The sequence below is a fragment of the Corvus cornix genome, chromosome 19, assembly GCF_000738735.6.
Source record: "Corvus cornix cornix isolate S_Up_H32 chromosome 19, ASM73873v5, whole genome shotgun sequence".
Taxonomy (NCBI): domain Eukaryota; kingdom Metazoa; phylum Chordata; class Aves; order Passeriformes; family Corvidae; genus Corvus; species Corvus cornix.
In genome coordinates this window covers 3700375-3711629 of record NC_046348.1, presented here as the reverse complement: position 1 = coordinate 3711629, position 11255 = coordinate 3700375, and the positions used below count along the sequence as shown (strand labels likewise).

At 45.5% G+C, this 11255-nt stretch overlaps 1 protein-coding gene across 5 annotated transcripts in view; it reads left to right on the top strand.

The window, feature by feature from the left end:
• Positions 1–1837: 1837 nt before the first annotated feature.
• The window catches only part of LOC104691130 (protein spinster homolog 2), a 135061-nt gene continuing 125643 nt past the window's right edge, over positions 1838–11255 (top strand). For 3 of the 5 annotated variants that reach the window (XR_005603402.1, XM_039562943.1, XM_039562944.1), the window contains exon 1: positions 1839–2303. Coding sequence is in view for 4 of the 5 variants with exons in the window: in XM_039562943.1 (XP_039418877.1) it covers positions 2009–2303 (295 nt within the window). In the remaining variant the exon portion in view is untranslated. Of the gene's footprint in view, positions 2304–11255 lie in introns of all 5 variants that reach the window. The other 2 variants (XM_039562945.1, XM_039562942.1) reach the window with 1 other exon arrangement.

Below are 11255 nucleotides of genomic sequence, written 5' to 3'. Positions count from 1 at the left end.
TATAGTCACATCTGAACTGCAGATGCTGCTATGGAGCAAAAAATGATTCCCTAGACCTCAGCAAGTCAACCTGAACATTATCATTAAACCAGATACGTTGTTTCTGCTACCGAAATGAACTCTGGAACATCTGTGCAGACCCATTCCCAAAGTTAAAATGTCACCTCTCACTATTTGGGAGTGTCACGTATCCCCGGAAACGGTATTTGCTCCTTTCCTCAGCGGTATTGCACAAGCAGCCCTGAATTGCAGCTGACTCACCAAAAAGTGCCCTTTTCTCTGCTAGCATCCTGAGGGTTACGTTGGTGGTATCTCACCAGATTTCTGGCATAGTCTGGACCTGGTGTCATTGGTGGGTAGGGTGTGACACAGCCAGGTATGCCAAGCACACACACACGGGCTGTGCTGCAAGCAACTCTGTATTCCTCAGAGAAAGGCAGTGGGGATTCGTTTAAATACCCCAGAGACAAAGGCTTTAATCACGACACATTTTCTTAGGTAAGATCAACAAACTGAGAGGAATCTGAAATTGTAACATGCTGGTTTTGGACATGCATTGGTTCTCCAGCGCTCTTTTTATTTCTCTGGTTTTAGTTACCTTTTGTAGTTTTATGACAGGTATGACAGGCTGGAGCCACTCTGGTTGTGAACACTTTTATTTCTTTGAAGATTCTCCTTTTGAAATTAAATGTTTGTTGGCCATTCTTAGCTCAAAGGTGAAACTTTATAGGGAGTGGGATGGAACTGTTTGCAGTGGGGGGAACTCCAGAGCAATTTTACTTCCTTTGAAGATGTGTGTTGTTTGTGAAACTACTTCTGTGCAGTAGGAAAATCATCTGGGGCCGAGCAGGAAGTTGCGAGGCTGGTGGCACATCCCAGTGTGCCCTTGCCCTCCATCACACTGCCCCTTCCCTGCCAGCCCGTGTGATGGGAGACAGCTCTGGGCACCCAGGATAGGCAAGGAGAACTTTTGTACAGATTTATCCTTAAACTCACATCTGAGGGTGGGCCTGCACAGCTCACATGGAGTTGACTGTTGGGTGCAAGCCGGTAGTGCTGGAGCCATTGGTTTTGTTTGGTGGATTTGTTTTTTTTCCAGCTACCTCTACAGTTCCACCCGTGTGTTTGAAGCCCGTTGTGCAGTGCTGAAGAATAATAAAGGTAGATAAAGGGATTTCATTACTTGGTCCCACTGCTCTGGTGACTCCGAGTAGGTAAGACCTGGACTCTCCCGGGCTGAGGGGCTGAGGTGAGCTGAGGAGGAACCCCCTCATAGCCGGGCTGAGGGGACCACCTGAGGGCCAAGCTGAGGTGGGCAGAGGAAAAACCTCCTCATGCCCGGGCCGGGCTGGGCTGAGGGGGGGATCCCCTCACGGCCGAGCTGAAGTTTCTGAGGAACCGCCTATCATGGCCGGTCTGAGGGGGGCTGAGGGAGAACCCGCTCCTGGCTGGGCTGAGGGATCCCCTTAGGGCACATGGAGGGGGCTGAAGGGTCACCCTCTGGGCGACACTGAAAACAGCTGAGGCGCCGACCTGAGGCGGCTGACGGACCTCTCGGGGCCGGTCTGAGGAGGGATGAGGAGCCGCCCTGAGGCGGGCTGAGGGGACACCCCTACGGGCTGGTCCGCCGACGGCTGAGGGGCCGCTGTGGAGCACGGCTGAGGGTACACCCGTAAGAGGCGCTTCAAGGGCGGCTTAGGGTCCGCCCCCCTGGACCGCCCCGGGCCGGGCTCACGGACCCTCGGGGCCGCGGGGCGGGGCGCGCACGGCCGCCGAGGCGGGGCGGGGCGGGGGCAGGGGCGGAGCCTGCCCTGAGCCCCGCCCCGCGGGCCCCGGCCCCGCCCGGGCTGTCAGAGCCGGCCTGTCCCGGGCAGGCTCGGGGCGACCGCGGGATGCGGCGCTGAGCGCTCTCCGCTCGCTCTCTCCGTCCGTCCGTTCGTCCGTCCGTCCGTCAGTCAGTCAGTCACCCGCCCGGGCTCCCGCACGCCGAGATTCCCTCCCGCAGCCCATGATGTGCCTGGAAAGCGACGGCTCCTCCGGCAGCAGCCCGGGCTGCGGCGGGCGGCTCCGAGCCGGCGATGAAGAGGAGGAGGAGGACGGCGAGCGGGGCTGCTGCGGCCGGGGCGCCGAGGGAGAGGTGCAGACCCTGTCGGGCAGGATGAACCCACCGGCTGCCGGCAAGCACCCCGACCGCCCCTCCGCCCTCCGCAAGGCGCCGAGCGTCGGCCGGGCCCGGGTAGCGGCCGCCGGCATCCTCAGTGTGGGCAACGTGCTCAACTACCTGGACCGGTACACGGTGGCAGGTGAGCGCACCCGCGGCTGTGAGGGCATCCCCCGCCGCCCGGCGACAGCCCTGCCCGGGCACGGTACAGCCGCCGCCGTCCCCAGGGTTGTCCCGGGCTGGGGTCACCGGGTCTCGCCCGCCGTGCCGGGGCTGGAGGAGGGATGGCGTGAGGGATGCGGCGCGGCCGGTGCCCATTGTGCGGCCCTTCCGGTATTGTTCTCTAGTTTGTCTGAATTTTATCGAAGATAAGAGAAGCGCCCTTTGTTTGTCTGGGCTCGATGGAGGAATCGGTGCTCGATGGGATTCGGGAGGGACCGGCGCCTGGGCAGAGCAGGGGGCGCTCGGCGAGGTTCGGGGTGATGGCAGACGCGTTATCGATCCCGGCACGGGGTGAACGCTGCGGGCGACAGGTGCAGCTGCGGCCGGAGAGACAGTCTGATGCCAAAGGGGGGAGACGGGCATGCGAGCGCGGCGTGTCCTTGGGTGAAAATCGCAGCGAAGCAAATCCCCTTTGCTTTGTTTCTGCGGAGTGCGTCCAGCCTGGAACACCCGGCTGCCCTTCAGCCCTGTGCCAAGGAGGGTCCCTTCCCTGCAGAACTCCCGAGCAGGTGACAGCAGAGCCGGCAGGAGCGGGCGCAGGAGGAGCAGCTAGGCAGCCGCAGTGCACTTTGCAAAGCTCGGTTTTCTTGAGGTAAACACTTAAAATCATGCGCTGATGGATGCATGACCAGCTGTACTCCGTGAACCACTATGTTCCTCAGTACTTACTACTACTGTGAAGCGAAGCTCCAAAACAAATGTCTGTTTGCATGTTTACTGTGCCATCCCTAGAGCAGACTCCTTGTTTATTCTTGTCAGGCAATAACAGCAGGGAAGAAGATCATCACTGAACTTTTTCTAATTAGAAACGAAGTAGGCTTGTTGGTAATCAACTGTCTCATGTCATTAGAATATAATACATATTCTCTGTTTGGCAATACTGATAATTTTATCTTCAGAACTTACAAAGGGGTTTGTGCATGTATAAATTTTTTCTCTATGCATATATATGTTTTAATCACTAGGACTCAATGTGGTGTTAAGCAAATCCGATTATTTGTTTATACTGCATTAAAATAATATATGTTTGTAGGGCAGTAATAGAGAGCAAGGGACATAAATCTAAGTCACTTTTGTCAGAATAAGTTGCCAGGTTGTATTTATTTTGTCTGGAGTAAGGAGATGGGGAGGATTAGATGGAATATTTAGCTGTCACTGTTGTGGCTTTTTTGTTTTTCTTTTTAGATGTGGCTTGTTCCTTCAGGAAATGTAAAAGGCCAGTATTGGGAGATACTGAGTACTTGGCTGGTAATCAGTCTGTTACAGAAGGAAGCTTGAAGATACAAGGTTAACCTGTTATTATTGAAGGAAATTGTAGTGTGTTCCCTTGCCCTCAAATACCTCTCTAGTAGACGGTTTTACTACAAAGCACCTTTAATACATGGAAAGTTTCCTTTTTAGGAAGCTATTCCCCGCCTCGTGCATTCTTTAAAAAAAAAAAAAAAAATCACATCTAGTTCACCTACTTGCTCTAGCACTTCCACCAAGACCTTTGTCATCTGATTTTTCTGCCTGCAAGAAGTGAAAGCATCTTCTTTTCTGGAAAGGCTGGAAGGTGCCTGACCAAGCAGAAGATAAAAACGCCTGCCTACTGTAATGTGGCATTGCCAGTCTCAGTGCTATAATTGCTGATATTTCAAGGACAAGCTCTGATTTTACTGTGCTCAATAACTGCCCTGTGCAATTTATCTGTTAACACTCAGTTTGATATCAAAGGTTTAAGATCTCAGACATCAGACTTGCCTTTGGGGACAGAATCAAACTTTGCATGGGCTTTTTGTCTTCTGTCAATTGGTATTTACTTTTCAAACCGGTGTTCTATAAAGTGCTAATCTAAAACATGGAATAATTTAAATCCAGTGTAATAGAAGAGTTGTGGTAATAAAAATTATATGTTTTGAGCTCAAAACTGACTTGATTATAAAGTCTTCTCTAAAAGTAATCTTTACTTTTGTGTTTTGAGTCTTAGTGTATACCACATGCTTATGTGATGTGCACTTGCAGATGAATCAAGCTAGCACTTTGAATATTCAGCTCATGTCTCAAGACAGGTAATAATTAGTAAATACAACTCTCCAGACCTTCAAAGGACATTTCAAATATGAATCGTTGCAGCAACGTAATAAGAGATTTTAACACCAGCCACATTATGGCAGGGGAAGTAGCATCAGAAGTTACGATTTACCTAAGGCCAGTGGACTGTTGTGAGAACTGGAACTAATTTCTGGTTCCAGCTCTATTTGAAACAAGTGTTAGAAGAGTGGCAGTACCAATGGAAACTGGTTCCTGAGGATCTGTCTCTAGGGTGATCCCTGCTGTGGATTCTCTGACATCAAATAATAGTTGACCTTTGTCATTAACCTTTCTCGTCTTATAAGAGTCTTGCATCTACCCAACCATTTTTTTTAAATGAAAGTGTTGGAAGCTTTGGGACTTCTTCCTGCTGTCAAATTTAGTCAAAAGCAGGTCAGTGGCCTCAAAAGCAATTAGCAGGCAGCTGACAGACAGACATAAGCAAACAGAGTATCCAGCTGTATGGGCACGATACTCCAAGTACATCTTCTGTCTTACTTGAGAACTTGGTTGCAATCATTTTGGTTTTCCAAAAAGTATAAGAAAAAGCAAGTATATATTTCCTGTATATATATATATAAAACAAGTGTATGCAAGTATGTATTTACTTACTGGGGAAAAAAAGATCATATACAGAATTATTTCCAGATGTAATTTCCCGAGTATCTTCCACTATTTTCTAACATATCCTCACAGAAGCTGGATAGTATGTATCCAGTCATACATAAGATGCAAGAGCATCTTGTATAATAGAAAGAACTAGGCTGACCTCTCCTATAGCACATCTTGCCCTTAAAAGTTTTTGCATTGCTACAAAGCAAACAGCAAATATGGTATTTCTTGGTGTTTACACTCTGGACACATAAACATTGTATATAATGAGTTGTTCTTGGGTGATCGTTTTTTTCAAGTCCAACACACAAGGAAGTAGCTGTCTGTTTTCCTGGTTTTGGTTTAATGGCTTCCCAGCAAGAACTAAATGACTTTATGATGGGATGTGTGTTTTTGGTATCTGGGACAGAGCTTGAGCGCAGTTTCCAAGATACAGGGCATACACAGCTTCACACCTAACACTAAATTTGCAGCTTTTTTGGGAGTACATGATGAAAATGGGCCTGACCGCAGAGGACTGGCCTGTTTCTTATGGTTTAAGAATAAGTTTCTTCCAGTACTTAAAAATAAAGTGTCTGTGCAGCAGTAGTGGATATTTCAATAAGGTCCTTATGTTTACAAAGACTTGGAAATTTCCAGTGCATGTGGAGTATGTTGGAATATACTGATATTTGGGAGAAGCTGTCCCAGACAAAAAGTGCGAGTGCTTCTATTGTGGCTCTTGTAAAGAAAAGATTGAAAACTCAATCAGTGCTGAGCATTACCAACTTGAAGGGAAATGATCCTCTGCAATTTTCTTAATAGGTCTTTGATCATACTGAAAACAGTTGCCTGTGGAAAAAGCTGTGATATTTTGCTGCTATTAGGATAGCAAAGAGTAAGGACAAGGGGAAAACAAAAGTAATTAAACCATTGTAGATTGCCTGTGAAACTGCAGCATTTCAGCCATCCAATGATGCTGGGACATATCTTCTTCCTTAATGAAGTTTTGGGAAAAGTCATCTTGCCTTCAGAAGCTTGGAATGTGGTTTCACAATTATACCATGGGTGACCTTTTACTGTGCCTGCTGTTGACAATGAAAATATTCTTGCTTCATTAGGGTGTCACCTCCACCTTCTAATTCAGACGCTACTTCCTGGCATTTCTGTAGTGCTTTAATTTAAAGGTAATGATTTAATTAAGCTGGAGAACTACCCAGCAAAGTAAATGAGTCTCACTATCCCACTACAGAAGGGGAAACCAAGTTGCAGAATGTTGGTGATTTGCCTGTGGTAATGGAGTTAGTGGCAGAGCCTTGGCTGGTATCACTTCATCCTTGAGGATCTCCATCCCTGTCACACAGTAATGTCACAGACTTTGGTCTGCTGGTTTTGTCCTTTAAATGTCTGCAACTTGCTAATAACCGTATTTGTGTTAATTAGCCTCTCATTACAACACATAGTTGCAAATCAAATGCCATTCTTTGAAGATACATACATGCAAATGATCATTGAAAGTTGAAAGTCAAGTTTACAACTATGTAGTACAGACTCCAGCTGAAGGGTTAGGAAAGGTTCAGCACTAACTCTCAAGACATTCAAGAGGTTGTGAGCCAAAACTGCTTCTTTTTACTTATGAGCTCACATTTCTGATAGTAACATAGTGCCCCATTGAGTGTTTCTAAGTGAATGTCTAAGTGAATGTAGTCAGAGAACTCACATGGAATGGGATAAAAAAGAGCCTCTTCTCCCCTTGTAACAAGACCATGCTCAGGGCTTATGGCTTCAGGGAGAAAACTATTAAGAGGCAGTGCAAGCTCTTCTTTTTTTTTTTTTTTTTTTTTTTTTATCACTTTGAGCTAATCTTAACGCAGCAGGACACAGCTCTGGAAGGACTGTTATGCTGGAAATTATTAGAAAATAATACTGACAGAACGCACTTGAGCCAGCAGTGCCACCAGCTCACACATGTGAGCATTTGTGAAAGGATGACAGTGTTTTACTTGGACAGCAGGGACCTGCTACTGACTCAAAATTCAACAGGTCCTGCACTGGGAGGAGAAGTTAGAATTGAACCTCATGCACTTCAAAAGCAGGAGACAGCAAGTGTTCTACAGCACAATGACAGGGACTGTGCAGTAGCATCTTGTTCTCTAGTGTTGTGTTTTCCCTGTGTGATGGGCTTTATTGCAAAGGCTGCTGCTTCCTGTTTGCTGGTTCTTATGCGAGTTGGCAGGATTTGTTCCAGAGTATTTTACATTTCAAGTGAAGTGTTATTATGTTTAATCATAGTATTTTTTCTTCCTTGTGCTGTAGGTTTGCCAGATACTAACTATCTTTGTTATTATGTGCAGATTTTCCTGTTTGACTCTGAGATCCTCTTTCATACATGTTGATTAATTTTATCCCCAAAGCATCCAAGTCATTGCAGCCAGACAATGTGGCCTTTATTACATGGAGTTAATGTACTCATAAATATTGAGTGTGTTCTTAAGAATAATGTGATGATCTTATTAGTCCCTTGATCTCTGTGACTGTCAATACCAGAAGCTTTGTGAAAAAGCTTCTCTTGTCAAAATTGTGGGAAATCTGTAATCATTCCTTCAGACTTTTCAAATACCATACCAAGCTGCAATAGAGTTAATTTCTATCAGGGAATTTGTGTAAAAAAAGGGAATAACTGAGAACATTTACCCTTCATTTCTTCTGGTACACTGTGCATGAGAAGCAAATAAGCTGCTGATGACATAGCATGGTGGGTTATAAATTTGAACAGACGTTGTTAAAAACTGGTGACTTTTCCTGTAACATAAAATCCCATAGCTCTTGCTTGGTCTTTCAACTGCTGAGGAACTTGTGGTTGAAAGGTTCTATAATGTATCACCTATATCAAATAACATTTGCAAAGTTCCTTATAACTATCAGGAAAAGCTCCTGGTACCTCTTCAGGAGATTCAGCAGGAAGCCATGATTTTATATGACAGATAAAAGTTAGGAACTCCAGAGATCAGAATTCTTCTGAGTTGCTTGTTTGCATCATTGTTGTTTGATGTGTATTATGGACCAGGACATTGTCGTGCAGCTTCTGTGGAATCAGGTGGTGCACCCAAGGTACTTACAATCCACATCTATCTCCATATCTCCAAGATATATCAGAGAGCTGTAGGCCAAAGATGGAGAGACTGAGGGAGACGAAACAGCATTTGTTAGTGTGAGAGGCCCTACAAGATAAGCAGGTGTGGCTTTTTGGCAGGCAGTATAGCCAAGTGGTGAGGAGGGAGTTGAGGGGAGAAAAGGGCAGCTTTCAGCAAGAGTTTACAAACAGCATCTACCAAACATGATAAGCATCACAGGAGAAAGGATGAAGTTGACTGTTGGAAATGGACAAAGGAGGATGATGCCCTTCTGGCTGAGAGAGTTTTGTGGAAATTGCACTATGGGTGTAGGGTGATGAGTGCTCTAGAAAAAGTAATGTGTGCGCAAAATGAGTTGTACAAAGAACCTGTGAAGTGCCTAAGGCGCCACGGAAGTTAATGGGAGTTGAGCAAAATGGGCTTGGGCTCAGAGCCCAGAGAGGTGTAAGTGAGGTGAACAACACATCATGGTTTTCAGAGAAGTTTGGGTACAGATTTGGCATGGACCTCTCCTGTAAATTGCATTTTTGGTGAACTGGTCTGAAATTCTTGGTCTGAAAACTAAGAGGCAAATCTGAGACAGGTAAGGGCAAAATAAGAGAAAGGAACCCCCAAACAACCCAAACGAAACAACAACCCCCCAAGTCGTTACGACTGAGTTCTTAACTACTCATGCCTGCTTTGACTTTGGTGCTGTGAAACAGCTAACCCTGTGATTCATCGACTGGACAAGTACCCTACCTAGAACTGCTGAACTGCCAAGTACAGCAGGCATCTCATGCATGGTTTTTATTTTCTTGACACATCTGCTGTCATTGTTATTTTGTGTGTGTTTCTGTCTGATGTAACCCAGCTATTTCTGTAGAGTTGCAGGGAAAGGAAGTGAAAGGGAGGGAGCACTAATATCTGTGCTCCTGGTTTTACAACAGTATATACAAAATCAGGAGAGTGACTGAAGGGATGTAGAATCCTTCCCACTTGTAGTCATGACTGGACCTGTCACCAGTCAGGAGCAGCTGAAAGTTTCTTCTGGAAGGCTCTTGAACGAGCTGTTCAGGTTGCTCTGGTGGCTCTTTCCACTTTTCATTGTGCTGTGTGTTTCATGGAAGCCTCTGCACAAGGCATGGCTGGAACCACCACATTATCTCTCACTTATGACGAGTAAGGAATGGAGTTCTTCTGTCCGGCTGAACTTTCTAGACAGCAATGGAGCACGTCGTGAGAGCAACATCGCTGCTCCCACCTATTCTGTACTTCTGGTTTTGAGGGCATAAGTATCAATGCTCCTTCTCAAGAACTGATCTCCTGCCACAACTGAAGTCATAGAGCAATTTTAGCTTAAGAGAAGGGAGAGAAATACACAAGAAAAACTAGGCTTTATGCCTTGCCTGTCCTAAGGTCAGGTGTGAGCAATATGAACATACTGGGGTTGTATTGTTGGTGAGCAATATTATCTCCTGTTGAGATTTTTTGTTTGTTTCTTTGTTTTGGGGTTTTTTAAAATACGTTTCTTATGCTTCTGCTGGTGGCCAGCAGCTGCAGTAGCTGAACAGAAGAGCAAAGGGAAAAGATCAGTGTTTATCTGGAGAATAGCTGCAGTAACAGCTTGGAGCTTGGCTGGCAGAGTGAGAGAACCCCATGCTGGAATGAAAATCCTTTCAGCCTTGGCATGTGATGATTTATTTTTTAAATTTTTTTATTTTAAGGCTGCATTGAACCAAAACTGCAGTAATCCATCTTGCTCCTTGTTCAGGCTTCTGCCAATAATTATGTAAATAACAGATCACAGTTAATTATTCGTTTCATAGCTTCCTATTTTCTCTATTTGTATTAGTAACATGTCATTATTGTCTTAGAATACAGCTCTGGGTTCTTGGCAACATGGAAAACAACAAAAATGGGTGAACTGACAGTGGCAACAGGACTCGTGTCTGTGTTGAGTCTGCAGGGCCTGAATTAAACCTGCCTGAAGGTTGACTCTGATTCCCATGGCTGTCCTGGGATTTGCTGATCTGTGCTCTCTGCATATTCTCATTTCAGAGAAGTGATCCTTCAGGAGGGTTTGCCAACAAAGCAGTATGGATCTGAAAGGGGGGGTCTTGGCCTTTTGTTGATTTGCAATTTTCACTTCTCGCTGCCTGTCACGTTTGCATTTCATGATTTGTGCCTGTGTGGTGGTGATGACCTTGGAAGTTTTGCTTTTATCCTGGCTTAGGCAGCTGCTTTAGTACAGCGTTCCTACCAGGTGGGCAGTTTGGGAAGTTCACAAATCACTGTGTGCTCTTGCTCTGTTCCTCTTCAGTGAGACTTTTCATTTGAAAATGTGAGACTATGACAGGACTCTTTTTCTAATAATTTTGCATAAGATACTGGATTCTCATTTCCACATTGCCTTTAGTGTTGGGTGGTTTTCTCCAACAGACTGGTGCTTGTAAATTTTGCTCCAGCCAGAGCCACTGGGGCTTGGCTGTCCCAAGCTGTAGGATGTAAATAATTTGACATGACATCAGCTGACCAAGTGCCACTGCTGCCCAGGCTTTAGTCCCTGAGCAGGTTGGTGGATGAAATGTTGCTTATGGGATGCTGAATCAGAGCTGCTTAAACACTTTGGGCCAGGCACTAATTTTGTGCAGTTTCAGGCGTGTTGTCAGTGCTAAATAATAATTAATACAGAATTGCAACACTATTAATAAATACCAACTGTGCAAACTATGCAATAAGGAGAAATTATTTCTATTGCACCAGTGTGGCTCATAAAGAGGGGTCATTGCCTGTGTTGGTGTGCTGAGCTGTTAGAACTCAAACACTGCTGCAGTTATACCAGTGTTAAAACATTTCTAATAGTCTTGTTATTTCCGTCTAGCAGCCAGAAATGCTGACTAACTTTCAGGATAACAATCTTTTATATATTCAGGAAACAAAATACCCAAGGGCCACTGGTGACTGACAGCTATAGAGCTCTGATTAAAACTGACAGTTCCTGATCAGCTCCGTCTTGGATGTGTTAGTTCCTTTTCTCATGGGGAAGAGAAGAAAGAGGACAAAAAATTATTTAATGTAGTAGTATTAGGATA